The sequence below is a fragment of the Vombatus ursinus genome, unplaced genomic scaffold (assembly GCF_900497805.2).
Source record: "Vombatus ursinus unplaced genomic scaffold, bare-nosed wombat genome assembly UNPS02009062.1, whole genome shotgun sequence".
NCBI classification, from domain to species: domain Eukaryota; kingdom Metazoa; phylum Chordata; class Mammalia; order Diprotodontia; family Vombatidae; genus Vombatus; species Vombatus ursinus.
The window spans coordinates 5,792,312-5,816,009 of record NW_020948840.1 but is presented as its reverse complement, the minus strand read 5'-3'; the positions used below and the strand labels follow the sequence as shown (position 1 = coordinate 5,816,009).

The window sequence follows — 23,698 nt, the reverse complement described above, 5'->3', positions numbered from 1 at the left end:
TATGAATAAACTTCAAAATTTATTCTTTTTTTCAAAGAAAAATAAGATTTTAACGTCATAAATACTTCTCTTACAGAGTTTCTCAATCACATACCTACAGTCTCATGTTAGAGAGCAAATAATAGATTTGTAGACAGTTGGAGGAAACATGAACTTTCATCAAAATCACGGTTCTAAAAAGTTATAATGAAGGACTAAAACCAAAACCCTGCATACCGGTTTGTTTATATTGCTAAATACATATCTACTGACAATTTTTACTGTTTTAATTTTTAATTTCAAGTTCAGACATTTGAAAATACATATCTCATTAATACATTAATATATAACACATTATACATAAATGCACAATACATTAATATTAACTATGTATTTATGCATGTGCACGTGTGTGCATATGTGTGTGTACATATATACATATATGTGTGTATATGCATGTATACATACATACATACATATAAAAATTTATTCTTAACTGTATGTGCATGCAAAGCAGAGGAACTATATGGTTTTGGATAAAGATCATTACCTTTTAAAAATTGTTGTTTAAAATCAAAGGAGAGAATCGATTTTGGTGAGTAGCTTCCTTCAAGAAATATTGGTTTTTTACAAGAATATTAGAAGAACATGGAATATATTACCTATCACGTTTATGGAAAGGTGAACTTCTTATGAATAAATGAGAGATAGAGAGCAAAGTTAGGTAAAAAAAATGAATAATTTTGATTGCATTAAATGAAAAAGTTTTTGTACAAATAAAAGAAATACAGCCAAGATTAGAAGGAAAGCAGAAAATTGGGGGAAATTTTTTATAGACAGTTTATAGATAAAGGTCTCATATCTGAAATATATATGTATATAAACTTTATCAAATCTATAAGAGTATGAGTCATTCCCCAATTAATAAATGATTAAAGGATATGAACAGTTTCCAACAAAGAAATAAAAATAATTTACAGTCATATAAAATGTCCTAAATCATTGTTGATTAGAAAAATCCAAATTAAAACAACCTTGATATATCATTTCATACCTACCAGATTGGCTAAAATGATAGAAGGGGAAAGTGACAAATGTTGAAGAGGATGTGGAAAAATTGGGACATTAATTCATATTTATAAAATGTACAAAATTGTAAAATGATCCAACCATTTTGAAGAGTGATCTGAAATTATGCCCAAAGAGTTATTAAACTACCTATACCCTTTGACCCAGCAATAGTTGGTCTATTTCCAAAGATGATTAGGGAAAAAGGAAAAGAACCTAATATGTTCTAAAATGTGTATAGCAGCTCTCTTTGTGGTGGCAAAGAACTGGACATTGCAGGGATGCCCATCATTTGGGGAATGGCTGAACAAGTTGTGATATATGATTGTGATGGAATACTACTCTGCTATAGGAAATGATGAGCTCAATGATTCTAAAAAAATATGGAAAGACTTGCATAAAATAGTGAAGAGTGAAATGAGCAAAACAAAAAAAAATTGTATACAGTAACAACAGTATTGTTTTAAGAGTCACTTTGAGTGAATAAGTTATTTTATTTATAATAAATACCCGAATTAACTATAAAGGACATATAAAGAAAGATGCTATCTGCATCCAGAGTAAGAACTGATAAATAGATGTATGTATAGAAAAATTTTACATATATATGTATATATATATACACACACCTATTTGTGTCTAATGGTAGACATCTCTACGGTGGGGGAGGAGAAAAAAAAGAAAAGAAAGAATTTACTGGATAATTTTGTTGTTTATTTGAAAGGAATACCAAGTTGTGCATAGTAGACTTGAAGTTTCATGAACAATCATCTTTTTTATTTTACTATGTCATGGAAGTGCTTGCTTTATTCCATAAATTAAAAATAAAATTAAAAAAATTGTTTCTTTGGAGTTTGGGCCACTGATACAACTAGCTAATTTTCTAAAGGAATTTTAATACTGTGCCTGATTGATTGAAGAATATAAAGTTAATTATACTCCTGGGAAAGGACTTTTAAATGATTTTGAAATGACTTTCTACAAAACAGAAAAAAATTCAATGGCCTACAAAAATCAAGAACACTAAACTGTAAAGCTTTAAGAAAAAAAAATTACAGTTATGTGGGGGGAAAGTTTCTATATCCATATGATGGAATTATAGTGTGGTTAGCTATTAGTTGGTTGAACAATCAGCCTTTGCCTGGTAGACTTTAAAAAGGCAACCAGCTCCATATATGTGAGGCACATTTAAAGGAGTCAGTCCATAGGAGCAGGTGTTGCAGAATTCATCTGGGGTGACTGTTCAGTGAATGTTTAGTCCCAAATTGTTCATCTGGAACTCTTTAGTTTTTTTAATTTGTTTGGTTTTGTTTTTGTCTTTGTACCCCAGAGCCTGGCACATAATAGATACTTAATACATGCTTATTGAATTTAATAGAATCAAATGATCTTTGCTTTGTGTTTTCCTATCACGTCAAAATATAGATGCAACCACAAAGAGGAAATCTATTTCCTATAGCTTATAGGCTGACTCAGGCAACTATGGAAAGATTGTCCAAATGGGGAAATATTTTTGAACAATTGGCAAAGTTTTCCTGTTTTTCTAGAAGGTAGTATAGTAAGCAGACTATTTCAGGTTATGATAAATCTATACCTTTCTTCTATATCTGTCTGCCTCCCTCTACCCCAAAAGAAACCTAGCCTTTGTTATACCTTTTGATTATTGGATAGTTTTATATTATTTCCAGTTGGAATCTCATGGTGAAAGAGGAGTGGAAATTAAGTCCAGAAGCAAGATGTTTGAGAATGAATTCAATATCTTCACTTTGCTTTCATAAAAGGCAAAAATGGCTTTATGAGTTTGTCTTTTATGAAAGGCAGAATAGTGGAAGTGGAAAATATATTGGGGGGCAGCTAGGTGGTGCAGTAAATAGAACTCCAGCCATGGAGTCAGGAAGACCTGAGTTTAAATCCAGCCTCAGATATTTGACACTTACTAGCTGTGTGACCCTGGGCAAGTCACTTAACCCTGATAGCCTCACCAAAAAAAAAAAAAGAAAGAAAAAATACATTGCACCTGGAGTCAACCTGAATTCAAATCCTAGCTTCTGTCACCTTTATGACATTGGGAAAGTCATAGAGTAGAATGTAAGCTCTTTGCAAGTAGGGACCATATCACTCTTTCATTTGTCTCTCCAGTGTCTAGTGACTGGCATAGAGTAGTCACTTAATAAATGTTGATTGATTTAAAAATTATTTTATCTTTTTGGGCCTCAGTTTCCTCATCTATAAAATGATGGGGTTGGCTTTAGATAACCTATACTCTTCCTTCTAGCTCTACATCTATGATCCTATGCTTTTTGTATTTATTGTAATTGCCTACCATAAGACTGGGTGCTCAAGAGGTACTGAGTAAATATTTGAGTAAATTTTCCAACCATTTTGTAGGAAGAAATTCAATAAAGTTGTTTTTTTTAACGGTAATTTCAGTAGAATTCTACTTTTGCTCTCTTTCCACTTAAATGACTAGCTTTTAGGCATTTAAGGATTGGCTTCATATCTGGTCTCCATGGTCCCCAAAAAGGAAGGTCTGTTCCTTCTAAAATTTTATAGTAGCTTAGGGAATAAGTATGTAGGTATTTACACATGTACAGGACAATTCAGAATCTTTTGCTGGCTACATGTTTATAATAAAGGCAAGGATTTAGAGCAAAGAACTGAGGAAGAAGGCAATTCCTCAAAGTGACTTCACCTAGGGAGTTCTTTTCTTTTTCCTGTTTCTCTTCCATTCATTTACGTGAAAGATAAAAAAGAAAGTCTGGATTGATAAAACTGGGTGGAGGGAAGGACTCACACCAAAATAGTCCTTATCAATTTGCTGAAAAGGAAGCCCCTATAATGATCCAGAAGGGGTTCAGTTTGACAATTGCATATTAAATATGAAATATCAGGCATTTCTAACCTTGGCCTTTTGTGAGAAGGAAGATTAAAAGACCAGATAATGTCTTTAAGCACTGCCTAACTAGTTGGCTGTTGTTAGGCTGTTGGCCTCTAGAGGTAGTTTCTTATTTGGGAAAGAAAATCAACACTTATCAAAGGTCTGAAAACTGACAGATTTTCCTTATGTGGAGAAAAAAAAATGTGGCTAAAGGTTTTTCCACAAGCTACTTACTGGGGGTGTTAAGGCTTTTTTCTCCAAAAGAAGATACACTTAATCTTTTGGTTTCTATGCTAAGGACTCTAAGGCTTTTCCCCAAAGCGATGTATAGTAGATTTTAGCTTGCGCTCAATGAGACTGGATGCTCAGCTTAGCAGAGCAAAGTTTATTCAGCAAGCCCATATTCAATTTTTCATTACCTATGAGCAAGAAGAGAAGGCATCTGATTTTATGGTCTAAGAATCAGGTAGCCAAAGGAACGACGAAGACAAAAAGATGGTATAAAACTGTTATAAATGACTGATGGTTTTTTGAGCCACAAGGATCTAAACATGCATATATCATTTAACTACAGATATAAATTAAATGTCTACTAGCATAATGTGGTGCAGTTAAGAGGACAGTTAGGCATTGGTTTACCAGAAAATGAATGGAAGCAGAATAGCTTTGGGAATTGAGTATGAGGTTACAGACAGAGGTCATTCTGGAAAATAATAAGACTGAGCCTGACCATACCACTAACCACTAATAAATCCTTTTCACCTGGACCTTATGCAGAGTGTCTATGAGAAATGAATGTAGGGAATGTCCTCTTGTGTTGGACAGAAGATCACCACTCTAGATAGATGTTTAGCCCAGTTGTTGGGTCACCCTCCCAGCCATTATATTTTAGTCATTCGGTATGAAATATTTTCAAAAGCTGGTTAATGACATATGAAGGGGCTAGGTCTCTGTGCATTGAGTTGGTCTACCCGTGTCTAGGCTGAATTTGTATAAATTTGAAGTTTTCTAAACAAGTCATGAGCAACAGTGAGAAAGTAGACTCCTTGCCTGTGGTATGTCTAAACACCATGAATATATCTAGGTGCATCAACAGTGATTGGGACCAGCTCCAGCCTATACAAGGCTTTAGCTAAATGCTGCGAGAAAAGACCTAGAATTGACCCCTAGGTAGTATATCCACTCATGTCTCCTATGTAGAAACTTATAAGAAACTAGAATCAAGTGGTATCAAAGAGTATCACAAGAGTATGAATCTCCTAACTCCAGAATGTATCCAGAAAGGTTCACCTTTGGTGACTCTCCACTGCTTGAAGAGTGAAAGGATCATTTAAAAAAGACTCAGCATGAGAATCAGTATGGTCTTATTATATAAGTGGGATGCAGGATATGCTTGAGGAACAACACACCCAACCCACCACAGAGACTCTTGACTTTTTTGAAGATAGTTTTAGAAGACTGTCCTATCAGAAATAGAAGCAGAATTTCCTCCTGCCATGCATGCACTCTCATCACATATGTTGTGTGTCCTTCCAAACAAGTTCCATGCATATCTTCCTTCCCATGAGCATTCCCTAGGTGTGTCTACTCTTCCCACTGGTGATGTGGTTATTTGTGGGGGAGTGAGTGTGCCCTAGGTTTATGGAGGAAGTATTCTACTGGTACTTTTCTTGTTCTGATATTTTGCTTTGAATTAAATGTGTCATCTGGCTGATTAGTAAGAGCAAATGCATTGTTGGGGGCTCATGAACTATGATTTTGAGTAGATATGGACACATGAATTACCTTTAAATTAGAGTATCATATGGTGGCACCATATATAAGAAGAAGGTGACCTAGTGCTGCTTGTCATTATATGAGAGGAAGGTGACCTGGTGCTGCTTGTGATTAACAAGCAACATTATTATTAATTTTGCCAATCTTGGTTTATTTTGATTAAGAATCTTTTAGACAGGGATATATGCACTTTGAAAACTCACCAAATTATTTTCATGGCTCCCCATAGAGATATCACTAATAGAGATATATTACTGCTTGACTTTTGAACAAAAGTGCTTTGTAGATCACAGAACTTTACGGTTGGGAGAGAATTATAAAATCATTGAGATGAAAAGGGCAAGTCCAATTCATCATTCTGTAGGAGAGACGGTTGAGGCTCAGTGTAAAGAAATAACTTGCCCAAGGTCTCATGGCAAGTTTGTGATAAAGCTGGAATTGAAATCTAAACCTTATGCCTTCAAGGCCAGTGCTTTTTCTATTACACTGTTGTTTTTAAGCTCAGCTAGTTGTAATTTAGCTTAAATTTTCTTATTCACAGGGACTAGGAGTGCTATTTGGCCCAGATGTTAATATAAAACCAGTATATGAGTTATCATCAAAATTAACATTATTGAAGTAACTTTTTTTTAATTTTACCAGTCTTGTGATTTCATTGCTATAGAGAGCTCCTAGTGAAGAACTTGCTTGACCAATGCAGACTGGCATCTATTCTGCAACTTATATTCTTAGAGATCATGGTGTTGTAGATAGAGAGGAAGACTTGGGTTCAACTTCTACTTCTGACACATTCAGGCAAGTCACTTAACTTCTTCATGCCTCAGTTAACTCTCTAAGGCTTAGTAAACATTAAAATAGGGTAAGGAAAATTAAGCTAATGATCTTTATTTCTCAAGTCATGGGTGAGTAGATGATGGTCAACAAGGGAAACAAGCAGATGACAATGTGGACTTCTCTAGGTTTTAGACAGTTAGTCCCAACCATAGGTCTACTCTTCCAGCCTACATCTGATGACCTGGAAACCAAGTGAATTGACCCTTCGGTTTCTCAGGCATGTGCCTGGACCATTCTGAGGTGATTTAGGGACCAGAGTATCTGTAAAGATACTCTGAAAAGTTCATAGATGGAGAGTGCTGAATGTAGATTTAGGAAGACATGGTTCAAATCCTACCTCAGACATTTAGCAGCTGTGTGACCTTGGGCAAGTCATTATACCTGTCTGGGCCTAGTTTCCTAACATGTTAAATGATGGGGTTAGATTCAATAACTTCAAAAATCCCTTCAAGCTCTAAACATATGAACCCATGATTCAAACAATCCTCAAGTAAGCTAGACTATTAAAGTCTTGTCTTCCTCTGTGAATAGCTTACGTGTGCCTGTTTAAGGCTAATAATCGGTAGGAAAGTGGTTAAAATTGATAGGTTTTTTTGCTCTGAGCTTCTCCTTCTAATCTAGTGTCTTTGAGGGATTGGGCTGGATTTCCTACCTTTAGGAATGCTTCCCTCAGAGTTGCCTCTACTTGGAAGAGGCAACTAGAGCCCTCTTTTCCTATCCTTTAGTACTAAAATTCGTAGTAGAATGGGAACAGTGAAAGCTTTTTGTTTTGAGGAGCAAAACATTAAATGAGTTTACAAATAATAACAAAAATTTTGCATGGACTTTCATATGTGTTATATATGTGCATATGTAAGGCATATATGAACCAATTTCCACAAAAGTATATGTTTAGTTGTTAAACTGTTGGTTTCCTAACTTAATATTTGCCAGTACTTGGCAAACATTGGGTTTTATACTTTAAAAGTGACTATGTTCCTATATTTACAAAATGAGTATGCACAGGGTATGTGGCTACATTTCCTACTTGGAGGGAGACATCAAGAGAAAGGAAACTATTGACATACCCTTGGAATGAAATTCAGTTGGATTGATCTACTTATGGAGTGAATATGATTGCTCAACCAACCAACCAGTGTTTATTAAGCACCCCACTATGTGTCAGGCACTATGTTAGTTACTGGGATAAAAAGATAAAAATGAAAGTTTCTTATCTCAAAGAGTTTTGGAAAAGCTCTGTGTGGATTTTGATGATGGAGGTCAGAGAGAGAGACTTAGAGACATGGTGACAATGGAAAAAGTTCTTTCTCTATGCTTTATCCTGTCTCTGTAGAAACTGGGAAAGCTTTCTATTCCAGCATTAGCCAGCTGTCAGGAGAAGTAATGGTTGCTGCAGGGCAAAGGAGTTCCCATCTGGCTAAGTCAATGAAGAAGCACCATGGAAAGCCAATAAGGGTAAGATTAAGTTTTCATACCCATTAAAGCAATAAATAAGAAGTCCAGCTTATACCTGATAACAGACTTGAATGATTGACTAAAACCACCTCCTTCTCCGCACCCAATGGGAATCATAAGGTTTGCATTTAGGATGAATATTTCTTTTTTTTTTCACCCTGCTTATTAAAGCACACCCTCCAGTATCCCCTCACTCCCTCCCCCCGCTTCTCTTGGTTGGTGGTGAAAGGGAACTAAGATGGCTGCTGGTTTTGTAACACCTGTATCTGATACTTGTATTTTATTACTAATTTACTTAATCCAGTTAAACTGCTTGCTAAAGCAATGACCCTTTGGATAGAGGTTTTTGACTGGTAGAACATTACTAGGAGAGGAAGAAAAGGAGATGGCCAAGGAGGTGGACAATGAATCATATAATTAGATGAATAAGAAAGGACCTGGGAGGGTGACATAACAGTAGTGGGCAGGCTTTTAAATGGATTGACAGCCACCACTGTCCACGGTCCTGACTATTTGAAGAAGAACACATGTCCGTGTTAAAAATAGAAACTGCTTTTTCATGCCCTGTTCTTGTAATTGAATTTGTGTTTCTTTGGTGATACAATATTATCCTACTTTTGAAGAAGCATGTAGCAGAGGAAAAAGTACTGAATTTGAAGTCACAGGACTTGAGTTCAAATCCTCTCTCTGGTTTCACTTCATTTCTTGGAAACTGGCAAAGGTAATATAAGATGGAAATAGTCAATGTCAGAGGGACTGTGAGATGACAGGAACACTAATATTCTGTTTGTGGAACTATGAATTTGGTTTAACCTTCTGGAAGTAAATTAGAATTAATATAAAAAAGACTAAGATTTTTATACTCTTTGACCTAGAAATCACACTGCTAGGCATATGCCACAAAATAGGCAAAGTCAAGAAAGTTGATCCCATATACACTGATTTTTGTAGTAGCAAAGAACTGGAAACAAAATAGATGACTATCATTTGAGAAATGGCTAAACAAATAGTGGCACACAAACATGATGGCATGTTACCATGTTACAAGAAATGAAAAAAAAATGAAGAATTCAGATAAGTTTTGGAAAACTTATATGAATTGATTCAGAGTGGAGTAAGAATAGAAGAAACAACATGCACAATGATAACAAAAATGTAAGTAAAAGAAATGAAAACTATCCTATGAAACTGGTTTCTGTACAATGACTAAGCTTGGTCCCAGAAAAAGGTTGAGAAAATGCACCTTCCCTCTCTTCATAGCAGAGGTAGAAGAATAGGGGTATGGGTTATTGCATTAATTGTCAGACATGGTCAGTGTGTTGGTTAGTTTTGATGGACTGCTTTTTCTTCTGCTTTAAAAATTGTTACAAGGGATGGCTTGCAAGGTAGGAAAGTGAGGAGGAATGTATTCAGAAATAAATATGAAATAAAATAAAAGATATCAATAAAAATAAGATAATATAAAAAATTCTGGCTCTTTGATTACCTGTGCAACTTTGGACACTTAATCCTCTTTGGCCCTCAATTTTCCTTAGCTATAAAATGAAAAGATTAAGTTTGATGGTCCTGCCAGGTTTGAGATCTACGATTTCATGATTCTCTGCTGAAACTCCTCTTTGTGAAATACTGCATCATGGACCTTTCCACCTGGAAATACGGTCATCATTATTTAATAGGAAGTCTTGCTTTTTCACATCTTCACTCTCAAGGAAGAGTGGGAAGTAAAGGTTGTGAAGATACCAGGGAGAGGGGAACTAGAGAGGTGGGGGCAGAGGAGGTGATTTCTTCCAGGTCTCTGTGGGATCCATGGGGACCTGAATGTCTGTGAAGAAAGTTGCTAGGCATGGAATGGCAACAAAACACTAAAAAAGAATGTGGAAAAATGACTTAAATATATTTCATGCACTTAAATTTGATCACTCTTGGTCTGTTGACCACATGGCATAAGAATATATTCACTCATCATTCTAAACTTATATGGTTACTAAAGAACCTGAACTGTTTTTTGATGCACAGAAGGAGACTTACTTTTTTTTTTGAAATGATAAGAATGATTATTGGATCAGAGATTTAGAGCCGGATGGGAGCTTAGAGGTTATGGAATCCAACCTACTCCTTTTATAGATGAAAAAAAAAACTGAGACCTAGTGACATTGTTGCTGGCTTAATATCACACAGTCCATAAAGTGGCAGAACTAGGTCCTCCAACTCCAAACCCAGTTTACTTTTGTGTGTTATAAAAACTGAAAGACAAAAGAAATAATAGCATTTAGCAATCCATGCTAGTCCAAACCAGTTTCTTGTTTCCTATTTAGTCAGACCCTTCTTTTCCTGGAAAGCTCTTTTTTAATGCGAAGTAGAAGAATCAATAATTGAGTTCTCACCTGTAGAGTTTCATCATAATTCTTTTTAGTTAATGAAGGGTAGAGCTATTAAATTTTTAAAAAAAGCTCGATTCCATTTTGTTTAGGCCAGGAAAGAGCTATGGATGACTTTTTCTGACCCTTCTTCTTAAACCTACGTAAAATGATGCCATGTCTAAAAAAAATAGGAGGATGTGGTATGTAAGGTACTGTGAGGTCCTGCTTTACTGGGATCTTGAGAAAGGTTTTCCTCCATCCTGTGTGTCAGATGTCATTAGAGGAGTACATAGCTTTGAAAGACAGGCAATTTGGGGTAGTAGAATAAAACTTAAAGTTGAAACCATAATATCTGGATTCTAATTCTTGCTCAGCCACTTGCCAACAGTATTATTGCAGGCAAATTGCTTCTTCACCCTGAACCTTAGTTTCCTCATCTGTAAAATGGGGGAAATAATGCTTTTGTTACCTGCTTCATATACTTGTTGCGAGAATCAAGTGAAATCACATTTGTGAAAGCAACTCGAAACTTTAAAATGATTTACAAGTGAAAGAAGTTATTATTATTATTATTTTTATTAGGATTTATATTTGTTTGTCTACTAAATGTCCAAAAGTGGAGCATTGCTAAGGAGGGAACCTTTATTATATAGTGAAATGGTCTCATCCAAACATGGATCGTGCTAAACCCATAGTGTAAGAGAAAGAATATTGGAATTTGAATCAAGAACACTTAGATTCAAATTTTACCTTTAATATCTGCATGACCATAAGCAAGTCACCTTTAGGAATCATATTCCTTACTTGTAAAAGGGATGTGCAGTTATTACCTTACAGGGTTGTTAGGAGGCTTAAATGAAATAACATTACATAAAGAACTTTATAGACCTTAAAGTACCACCTAAATGTCAGTTAGTATGATTATTATTTTTGTTCCCTATTTGTGGTGAGACATGAATCCTGGCTCTGCCACTTTTGACCTATGTCACCTTGGGTAACCCCCTTCTCCTCTCTAAGCCTCAGTTTCTTTGTTTGTAAAATGAGGGAGGTTGGAACAGAGGCTTGCCAAAGTTCTTTACTGACTGAGCCCTCATAGACCTATGAGCCTGTGATGGAAAGTGTAATAGCTTTATTTCTTCCTGGGTTAGGGCTTGTTACTGTTTAGGGCTGACTCTGTCAATCATTATCCAGCTAGGGTTATCCCTTCAGAGGTGGAGCTGGAAGGAGCAGAACAAGGTAAGAGGAAGTACCCCGGCCTTTGTATCCCAGTAGACAGGAGCTTAGATAACCCACTTGAAACATGCCCCTTTGTGATTTGGCTCAGGCCATACCCATTCAAGGTGTGCTTTTTTTTTTTCTCTCCCTTCACCTCTGTTCACATTGCCCAAGCTGCCTTAAGTGCGTGAAGCTTCTGTACACACACAGACACGTATGACCTCCAGGCTTTGAGGATGACTCTTTTCTCTTGGGAAGCTGGGCTGCTCCCTTTGGGTGTTACTATGGTGTTAGGAGGAACAGCTCTGTACAAATTTAAGAAGAGCCAGAGCAGAACCGTGAGCTCCCCAGCGGTGCTCTGTCACTCGGCTTTGCTTTGCTTATGGGGAGCCTATTGCTTTTCCAGTTTATCAGTCTTCTGGGGTTGGACTCTTTTCTCTTTGGCATGTTGCATCTCTTTGGCTTACTCAACCAGTCAAGAAATGTTACCTGTGGATGGGAGAGCTGTGTTGATCACAGGTAAGTGGGGGAAGACCAATGTAGTTCTGGCTAAGGGCAAAATCAGATATTGCCTCAACCATAGATCATAGATTATAGATCATAGATTATAGATCATAGATTGAGACTGAGATTGAGAAGAGATCTTAGAAGCTATCTAGTGTGAACTCTTTATTTAACAGATGGAGAAACTGAGGCATAGAAGTTAAGTGACTTTTTATTAAAAAAAGAACAATCTTGACATAAATCAAATTCAAATTCTGCTTAGAATGTTTTTCCTTGTAGAGCTGTCCCTTGCTATTTTTGGTAAATTGGGGTGTGTGTATGTGTGTGTGTGTGTGTGTGATATGAATCCATTGACTATCTTTTGTGAATATGTGACGATGTTCGTAGCCCTTTACCATCTTTATTCTACCCACAAAACGTACAGATGTTCCTCTGCGTACAGATATGATTAATCCTTTAATGATGTATATCAGCAAGTTGGGACTGATTATTCATCATGTTTGAGACATGAGCAATTTCTGAATATTTCCATATGTTTATTTACTCACTTGAGTACTGGGCTATGTCTTAAAACTATTTGAAGATACCTACTTTCACTGGAAGTTTTCAAATTTGTTCATTTCCAATGAATTAACTCTTTCTTGCCCTTTCTCAGGATTTTCTATTTTACTTCACCCTTGAACTTTGAAAAACTTTTCTGTTGGTTTGAATGAGAATTGTATACACTGCTTGTTAAAGCTAGAGTGGGGTTACCAGTTTTTTCATTCTTTTGTGTTTTTCAGCTGCAATTCTTGGGCCAGATTAAATTCCTTTGAGTTGTAAAACTGGTTGGTTTGGTTGTAAATTTGAACCTGGATAGTACCTTAATTAGGATTACCACTACTTAGGATCACCCTACTTAGCAAAAGACAAGGTAAGACCTGAGAGGTAACCACATCAGTAATAGCTTAGGTTTCTCTTCTTATAGGTTATCAATAGGCCAAATAAGGAAGGAATGGGGTTAGGATAGAGGAAGTTTAGGGCCCTTTGACAGTTAACTAGTTTATACTGGAGTTACTTTTATTGTAATCCAATTACGAAATCCTTGCCACTAAAATAAGTAAAACCACATTAGCCTTAGCAGGAGCCACCAAAAAGGAGCTTGAATGAAGTTGGCATCAAACTCAATGTTCCCCTCAAAGAGGAAAATTCAGCTGATTTAAAAAAATCTCCATGAATGTTTCACTTTCTATGAAACAAATGGTCCTTGACTATTTTTCCACTTTTCATCTGGCTACTTGTGGATTGTACATACTCAGCCAAAGGTTGCTTATCTGTCAGGCAGAATGGGGATAATGATCTCAAAGGCTCAGTCTTCAGTGGGAAATAGGGTTAAAACTGTCCCCCCAAGTACAACAGTTCAACTTTAGTTCTATGTCTTTCAGTTCTTCCCCCAAATGCTTGAAAGTAACAGAGAGGTACTGGAGATGAACAAATGCAATTAGGTCTCTGACATGCCTCAGTGCTGGCAAATCAATTCCTAGAGACTATTTTTGAACGTAACAAATGCCAGTATTAAACAGTAGCATAGTTGTGAATTTAGCAATTCGACATTCCAGGACATTAATTTTAAATCAAATCATAGAGTTGTGGGTATAGAACTAGACAGGACCATAAAGATTATCTAGTCCAATCATCTCATTTTTCAAATGAGAAAATTGAGCAACAGAGGATGTGACTTGCTCAATACAAAAAGTAATTGGTAGAACTGAGATTTGAACCCAAGTCCTCTGAATTAAAATACAACAAACTTTCCTTTGCACCACTCTGCAAAATAGGCTATAATAGAATATTAGAGCCCATAGGGATGTTATAATTCAACTCTGTTTGATATTGTTCAGGCCAACAGTGAAATAACTTAGAACTTGTCTGTTTTAGAGAACTAATGTCCTCCCTTTCAGTGCCCAGTTGGGTCAGGGATCTGGTCTAAGGCTTCATTCCTTTTCCTGGCTCTTACATATCTTTTTATTTATTTTTAAGTTTTTATTTATTTTATTCTGAATATAAGAAATAAAACAAGCATTTTCATAACATAGAATAGAAAAAAGGTGATTGTACATGAAACTGCGTAGAACTATATAGAATGGTTTTATATATATATGTATAAGTAAATATACATATATATGTAAAACTATTCTATCCATGCTTCTATTTATCAGATCTTTCTCTGGATGCAGATAGTGGCTTCCTTCATATGTCCTTTGTAGTTAATTTGGGTATTTATAATAGTCAAAATGACTTAGTCACTCAGAGTTGTTCTTTTATTTTATTTTTTATTTTTTTAGGCAATTGGGGTTAAGTGACTTGCCCAGGGTCACACAGCTAGTAAGTGTCAAGTGTTTGGTCTGAGGCTAGATTTGAACTCAGGTCCTCCTGACTTCAGGGCCGGTGCTCTATCCACTGCACCACCTAGCTGCTCCTTAGTTATTTTTATTTTATTTTATTTTTTATTTTTTTAGTCAGAATTGTTCTTAAAACAATTGTTACTGTATATAGTGTTCTCTCGTTTCTGGTCATTTCACTCTTCATTATTTCATGCAAGTCTATCCATGTTTTCCCACGATCACAGGGCTCATCATTTCTTATAGCACAGTAGTATTCCACCACAATCATATGCTACAACTTGTTCAGCCATTCCCTAATTGACAGATATCCCTGTAATTTCCAGTTCTTGGCCACCACAAAGATGGCTACTATAAATATTTCATAACATATAGTTTCTTTTCCTTTTTCCCTAATCATCTTGGGAAACATACCTAGTAGTAGTATTGCTGGGTCAAGGATATAGGAAATTTAATAACTCTTTGGGCATAATTCCAGATTGCTCTCCAAAATGGTTGGATCAGTTCACAGTTTCACCAACAATGAATTAGTGTCCCAATTTTTCCATGTCCCCTCCAACATTTGTCACTTTCCCCTTCAATCATTTTAGTCAATTTGATATATATAAAATGATATTAGAAAGTTGTTTTAATTGGCATTTCTCTAATCTATAATCATTCAGAGCATTTTTTCATATGACTACAAATTTTTTTTATTTCTTCATTGGAAAGCTGCCTGTTCATATTCCCTGACCATTTATTAATCAGGGAATGACTCATATTTTTATAGATTTGACAAAGTTCTTTATATATTTCAGATATAAGACCTTTATCTGAGAATCTGTCTATAAATTCCTCCCCCCAATTTTCTGCTTTCCTTTTGATCTTGGCTACATTTGTTTTATTCGTACAAAAACTTTTAAATTTAATGTAATAAAAATTATCCATTTTACACTTCATGCTGCTATCTCTTTTTTTTTCTACATTTTTTTTCTTTTTCTTTTTTTAGGCAATTGGGGTTAAGTGACTTGCCCAGGATCACACAGCTAGTGTCAAGTGTTTGGTCTGAGGCCAAATTTGAACTCAAGTCCCCCTGACTTCAGGGCTGGTGCTCTATTCACTGCGCCACCTAGCTGCCCCTCTGTCTCTTGTTTATTCACAAATTGTTCACCTGTCCATGTCTAATAGGTAATATATTTCATGTTCTTCAAATTTTCCTGCAATATCTTTCTTTATATCTAGGTCATGTATCGATTTTGGTCTTATTTTTATAAATGGTGTAAAATATCGGTCTATGCCCAATTTCTGCCAGACTGCTCTCCAGTTTTCTCAACAATTTTAACCAAATAATGAGTATCATATATGTTTTTATGATTACTTAGTGGATATCCTGCTGACACTCTGGGTTCATCAAATCACAGAATCTCAGAGCAGAAAGAAACCTTAGAAAACATTGGTCCAACAGTGTTTGAAAAGAACTTCACTCTAAGATACCCCTAAGACATCAAGCCTCTGCCTCAATTACCCAAGGGGAACCCACTACCTCCCATAACTCATTCCATTTTTGTACAACTATTAATTGTTAGGCAGTTTTTCCTTTTTCAAGCCTAAATACATCTCTTTTCAACTTCTCCCCATTGTGCCTAGTTTTATCCTCTGAGTTCAAACAGAACAAATCTTTGTAGTTGTTTTTCTACTACTTGAATATATATGGTTATCATGGACCTCCACCTCACATCTCCAAGTCCTCTTTTCTTTAAGCTAAACATCCTGAACACTCTCAACTGATTCTTGTACCAAATGACCTTCAATCTTACATTCTTTTCTATTTGTTAACGTCCTTCCTTAAATGTGGCAGTCAGAATAGAACACAGTGCTCCTGACATGGTCTAACTGGGACAAAACAGTGGAATAATCACTTTTCTTGTTTGGAGCAGCATGCCTCTCTTAATACAATCTAAATGACATTAGTTTTTTTTGTTATCAAATCATATTGTCAAATCCTACTGACCCTATGTTGTGATAACAAACCCAAATTTTTTTTCACACTAATTGTTGTCTAACCATGCCCTCCCCCAACTTGTACTCATTTTTGGAACTCAAGTGTAGGGCTTCATACTAAATTTTATCTTTTTAGATCTAGCCCATTTTCTAGTCTTTTGTGATCTTGTTGATTCCTAACTCTATCATGTGCTGTGTTAGCTGTCTTTCCCTACTTCATGTCATTTTCAGGTTTGCCAGATATGTCATTTATTACCTCATCAAAATCATCGATAAAAATATTGACTAGCGTAGGGCCAAGGACAGATTTCTAATTGCACTAAAGACCTACCTCCAAGTTGACATGGCCCCATTCTTTGGGTCTGATAATTCAACCAGTTCTGAATCCACATGACTGAACTATCATCTATTCCTTATATTTTTTTGTCCACAAGTTGATTTGCTAAAAATCTAGGTACAATGACCATATGATAGTATTCCCTGATCTTATCAGTCTCTAGTAACTCTATCAAGAAAAGAGATAAGGGGGCAGTTAAGTGGCGCAGTGGATAGAGCACCGGCCCTGGAGTCAGGAGGACCTGAGTTCAAATCCGGCCTCAGACACATAACACTTACTAGCTATGTGACCCTGGGCAAGTCACTTAACCCCAATTGCCTCACCCAAAAAAAAAAAAGGGAGATCAGGTGAACCATGGTGGTTCATAGTTTTCCTTTCTGAATGCTCGTAGACCACTCTTTCTAGGATTTTGCTAGAAACAGAAATTAAGTCCATTGGTATATTTACTTCAGATTATTGTCCTTTTTATGAACATTGGGGAATTTGACCTTTTCCAATCTATTGGCACCTTTCTCATTCTTTGGGATCTTTTAGCAAGTACTGACATTGTGTCAATAATCATTTTCACTTGCCCAGTCTTTCAGTGGCCTTAGGTATAAGGCACTCATTCAGGCCTCATTACTTGAATGCATTGTGGGCATCAAAGTGTCCTAATCATCTCTTTTTTCAATCTTGGGTTTCAAGATGGGTGTTTTAAGACCATTTTAATTTAATTGATCCCAATTTAAGGATAATTCTCCATAGCAAAGTAAATAGAAACAAGGGAATGATCGAGCAGATCTTTTGTCTTTCAGTCACCTACTATCATTATGCCATTTACCAAGAGTAGGGGTCACATTCCCTTCTTTGATTTTACTCATAGCTAACCAAGCCCTATGGAGCACTGGTAAGTGGAATGGATTCTAAGTCAGAGGACCTAGGATCAAATTACTGCTTTGCTATTCCTGACTGTGTGGTCTAGGGAAAGTCACTTAACCTCTCTGGGCTTTGGTTAATTATCTGCAAAATAAGGTGGTTTGGGCTAGATAATCTGTAAGGCCCTTCTCAGCTTTAAATTGATGATATATCACAAATATGTTATTTTGAGTTTCCATGCAGCTGACACTATTTTTGGTGGACCATGTTACTTTTTTTTTTACTTATTCTCCACTGGCTACCCTTATATATATGTATCTCCTACCTATGCATTTACAAGAATCCAAGTTGAATAAATGAATAAAAAAGCATTTATTAAGTGCTTGCTATGTGCTTGCCACTAGGTCAAATGCTAGGGGATATGGGAAACAAGATAGACCCTGCCCTCAAGGAGTTTTCATTTGAACAAGTGTGATAATATACACATAAGGTAATAATATATTAGAAGAAGTGTTTTGTATAGGCAAGTCAGGAAGCATTGGATTATTAGTTCGCTGTGTTTCCACATTGGTCTCTTTAGACTCTTGCATTTTTTATGCCATTGCAATCATGTCTGTTTGCATCTTTAGAATTTCATTCTTAAAAATGTCCCATCCTTCCTTGCTGACTTCCTCTGTAGAATTTTAGAACATGATATCCTACTTATCCTTTTTTTGAATACTTAGAAATCTTCTCTCCCTAAATGTAGGGGGCATTTCATCTATTTATTTATTTATTTAAATTTAGTATTTTATTTTCCCCCAATTGCATGTAAAAACAATTTTCAACATTCTTTTTTAAAACTGAGTTCCAAATTCTCTTCTTCCCTCCTTCCTCCCTGCATTGAGAAGGCAAGCAATTTGATATAGGTTATGCATGTGTGGTCATGCAAAACATATTTCCATATTAGTCATGTTATAAAAGAAAACATAGGCCAAAATTAAAACCCAAGAAAAATGAAGAAAGTAAAAAAGTTCAATCTGCATTCAGACACTTTCAGTTCTTTCTCGGTTTGGATAGCATTGTATTGCTGAGAATAGCTAATAGGTATGAGTTAGTACCCCAGAACTGTTTAATTTGCATTTCTCTAATCAGTAATGATTTAGAGAATTTTTTCTTGTGGCCATAGATAGCTTTGATTACTTCATCTGAAAACCAACTGTTCATATTTTTTGATCATTTGTCAATTAAGGAATGGCTCTTATTTTTTTTATAAATTTGACTCATTTCTCTATATATTTAAGACATGAAGCCTTCATCAGAAAAAACTTGCTTTAAATTTTTTTCACAGTTTTGGTACAATTAATATTTCTTCAATTATTTAGATCTTTTTGTTTTTATGAACAGTGTTTTGTAGTTGTATTCATATAGTTCCTATGTGTGTCTTGGCAAGCAGACTCTCAAGTATTTTATACTATCTGCAGTTGTTTTAAGTGAAATTTCTCTTTCTATCTCTTCCTTGCTAAAATTGTTTCTACTAGTTTGTTTTTTGGTTGTTTCTCTAGGATTCTCTAAGTATATCATCATATCATCTGCAAAGAGCGATAATTTTGTTTCCTCGTCTATTCTTATTCTTTCAATTTTTTTCTCTATAGTTAGCATTTTTAGTACAATATTGATAATGCTTGATCTTGGTTTTAGATAGATACTACTTATTATTTTAAGAAAAGCTCCATTTATTCTTATACTTTTTAGTGGTTCTAATAGGAATGGTATTTTATTTTTCTTTTTTTTTTATTTTTAGGAAATTGGGGTTAAGTGACTTGCCCAGGGTCACACAGCTAGTAAGTGTCAAGTGTTTGGTCTGAGGCTGGATTTGAACTCAGGTCCTCCTGACTTCAGGGCCAGCGCTCTATCCACTGTGCCACCTAGCTACCCCTATGTTTTATTTTTTTAAAAGTTTTTTCTGCATCTAATGATATCATATAACTTTTGTTATTTTATTATTAATATGGTAAATTTTGCTTATGTTTTTCCTAATATTAAACTAGCCCTGCATTTCTGGTATAAATCCAGCCTGGTCAAAGTGTATGATCTTTGTGATATATTCCTGTAATTTCCTTGCTAATATTTTATTTAAAATTTATAAATTTAGATTTTACAAAAAAATTCAAAATCTGCTAATACTGCTTTGACCAACAAGGTTCTTTAAAATTTCAGGCAGCGTCAGGAAAGGATAGAAAACCAAATGGGAAACTTCTGTTCTTTCTCTGATCATGTATCTGTTTAAGGAATCCAGAGGGCAGATCTCATCACTGCCCCTCAGGAGGAACATATATAGAATTAGGGAAAGTCTACAAAGTTGACTGCCAGGTAATGATTTTATTTTCTCTATTTTGGACCATAGAAACTTATGAAATTGTCAACATACAGAGATTTAGAGAGTTTATAATCTGTAGCAGTGGAATGCTTTTGTAGTAATGAAATTTTAGATTTTTTAAAGTGTTGAAAAAAAAACCAGAGAAAAACTGTTGGAGTAGCCAGGAAGAATTCATATGAGAAGAAGCCAAAAAAATGATGTTTTGTTGATTTGGAAAGATGGCAACTAAAAGATATCCATGCAGTCCCAATAAAATGCGCAAGGGCTTACTGATGGACTCTTGGAGTGCTAGAAGGAAGGGGGCTCCCCTAGAGAGAGAAAAGCTTAAAATAAATATTAGGGAGTCAGACTTCCCACAGCAAGTAGAAAACTTATTAAATCCATGATCAGGAGATTGAAAAGAGAAAGATTTTAAAATAGTGTGGATAAGTTTAGAGGTAATAGAACTATAATGGTAACATAAGGACATGAATCTATTTTGGGGACATCCTTAATTTTTTGAGGGTAGTATCAAGGAGAAAAGCTATACCATATTCCACAAACTGTCCCCTGGAACTTCTATTAGAAAAAGAATCTGGAGCTGGTTATATACTGAGTTCATCCTATTTGGAACTGGATAGGACTTTGTAGCTCATCTGGTCCAATCTTTCATTTTGCAGATGATGAAATCAAGTCCTAGGAAGGTTAAGATAGACTCTCCATGATGATACATCTATATCTATATCTATCTATATATTCTAAAGACATGCTTGTGCACCTAAGCAATAGTTTTATTGAGTGTATTTTGTGGAACAGGTTTTCTGTGTCTCTCTGGTAATTGGGGCTTCATTGAGGCTTGTATGTGGCAGGCTGCCTTTGCACTAGTTACGCACTCTCCTCCAGCCTGGTACCCAGCCCTCTCCTTTTCCTCGAATTTCCTTGAAATTTATAGTCTGGAAAATTCCATGCCTCATGCTCTAGTGGAGAACCAGTCAGATGTATCCAAGTGAAACCACATTCCTCATAAAATTGCTGATCACTACCTCCTAATCATTGAACTAATCTAAGGAATGATTTCTCTGCCCTTACACCCTTACTGAACTGGAAAGAATGACAAGAATATGATATCATTTAAGAGGGTCAGGTTCAGAGGGTAGCTTTTCACATTACTGCTTCCTTTACTCCTGCTGCTATGACCTAATGTTGATTTTACCCAAAGCCTGCCATGCCCCTTTGATGACTGGGATTCGGGTTTTATCCTTATCTCTCTGGCTATTGAGATCCAGATACATCCTTTGGTTTGAACTACTCTTCTTTTCCTGGCCCTTTTGTGTCTCAGGTTAGACCTGGAAACTTCCCTTGTGTGAGTTAAAATGTGCTTTTAGTAAAGGCTTATTATTTTTAGCACCACTGGTTAGTCTACCTTTTCTATGAAAACCTCCTAAGCTCTCCAAATGCAGTGGATGGGGACAATCTCCTCTACAGGTCTTTGGTTGAGAAAGAGATGACTGTCTTTCTCTAGCAAAAAAACAAAAACAAAAACAAAAACAAAAAACCAAACACACACATAAAACAAAAAAACAACAACTTGATAATGCTTTTCCTAAGACCTACACTTCTCCTATTTTAAAAAAGGAAAGAAAGAAGTAAAAAAGAAAGAAGGAAAGAATAAACAATATAAGAAAAAAAGGAAGAAAGAAGGATTGAAGCCAAGGAAGAAAGAAAGACAAAGAAGTTAAGAAAGGAAGAAAAGGAGAGAAAAAGATATTTCTGTCCTTTTGCAGTGGGGACTTCTACATATGTTTATTCAACACAAATATTCCCATGACAGATAAATAAGATGAAATGTTATTTCTCTATTTTTACAAGATCCATCACTGGAGATTTTAGATAGATAGATAGATATAGATATAGATATAGATATCTATTCAAGACATTGCATATTACTTTCTCCCTTCTAGGCTCTGTAGAACAGGTGACTGACCTAGTGAGTGAATGTGCAGACATGTGTTTAAGTTCTTATTTATGTGAGGAAAAATTAGACATATTGATATTTACTTCAGTTATTCCTCTTAACGAGGAGCAGTTAATTAAAGCTTCCACTTATTCTGGTACAATTATTTAGACACTTCATTTCATTTCATTGATGGGAACTCAGCCAAAGTTGAGGCCTTCCTTTGGCATCTCCTCTTTCCCTCAGGTAAGACCAAGAGTTGGATTGCATCATGGCAGGGTCCCACCTGGAGTCTGTTTGGCTTGCCCCTGCAAGCACATAATGATATTTGACTTTTTTCCTGGGGGAGGGGAGGGAGAGAGGTGTGTGTGTGTGTGTGTTTGTGTGTAATCGGATTGATTTCTCCTCACAATTAATTAGGTCCAAGACAAATTCATTTAAATCTTAATCGAGCCCACTTTTGCTGTACCACAATCCTCTAATTCTTCCCTGATTGACTCTATATCTTGCTCCCTTCAGGGGCTGTTGCAAACCTTCTCCTCCAGCCTCTTAGTGTCTCCCTCCTTGCCTATCAGCAGATGACCTCTCTTAAATACTGAGAAAAGTGAGGCCATTTTTAGGGAGCTTCCTTATCTCTACTTTTCACTCCGAACTATAATTAGAGTAGAACTTGAGTGGATAGTTTAGAAGGGGCTAACAGGATCAACATAGGTCCAAATTCATCTCCTTGCTGTCCCTTCCATTGTGGTAGCAGCAGCAATGGCTACATCCTAATATAATTCCTTCTCCTTTAGCATTGTAGAAACTTCATAGCATCCTAGTTCTTTCTTTCACCTATAGTCAATACTCTATTTTAATTTAGGCATAAAAATGTCTATTTTTGGCTTTGACCATATCTCAAAAAACACTTTACATATTTACTGATCCAGTTAATTAGAGCACAGGACATGGAATTTTCTAGATTGAAAGCTTACTCCAGTCTCAGAGGAAGAGTTGATTCTTTTCCTAAGTCAAGGTGAACCCATCTGTTGGCTTAATTCTGTTACTTTCAGGAGCTTGTTCCATTAATCATTCCCTTTTTCCCCATCATGAATTTCTCCCCATCTACTGGTCCCTTCCTTGCTGCCCACAAACATGCCCAGGTTAAACCAATTCTTAAAACAAAAAACTTTTTACTTGACCCTCTCATGCATTCAGGCAATTGCCCTCCTGCCAAATATCCCATAATCTTAGAAAGAACAATGGTTTTTTTCTATTTCTACTTTCATACTACCCATTTACTTCCCAAACCCTTAAATATAGCTTTTGGTTCCACTATTCTACTGAAACTCTACTGAAATAGAGAAATGATCTTTTTTTTTCTTCTTTTGGTGAGGCAATCAAGGTTAAGTGACTTGCCTACGGTCACACAGCTAGTGAGTATCATGTGTTGGAGGCCAAATTTTGAACTCAGATCCTCCTAACTTCAGGGCTGGTGCTCTATCCACTGTGCCACCTAGCTGCCCCAATAAAGAAATGATCTTAACAGAAAACTCAGCCTTTTCTCAGTTCTAAACATCCTTGATCACTTTAGCCTTTGACATTGTCTTCCTTGCCCTGCCCAGATAATCTTTACTCCTTTGCTTTCTATGGTGCTGCTCCTGATTCTCCTCCTACCTCTTTGCTTCTTCTTAGTTTCCTTTCCTGGTTCCTCAACCATCTGCCATGTTCTAAGCACAGATATCCTCTAAGACTCTGATCTGGGCCCTCTTTTCTCTTAATACTCTTGCTCTTGGTAACCTTAT

General features: G+C 36.0%; 1 protein-coding gene across 1 annotated transcript in view; it reads left to right on the top strand.

Moving 5' to 3' along the window:
- Positions 1 to 11,629: 11,629 nt before the first annotated feature.
- Positions 11,630 to 23,698, top strand: part of HSD17B2 (hydroxysteroid 17-beta dehydrogenase 2) — a 74,143-nt gene continuing 62,074 nt past the window's right edge. Inside the window, exon 1 of the mRNA XM_027850540.1 lies at positions 11,630 to 12,084. Within this exon, the coding sequence (XP_027706341.1) occupies positions 11,802 to 12,084 (283 nt within the window). The 5' untranslated portion in view covers positions 11,630 to 11,801. The remainder of the gene's footprint in view (positions 12,085 to 23,698) is intronic.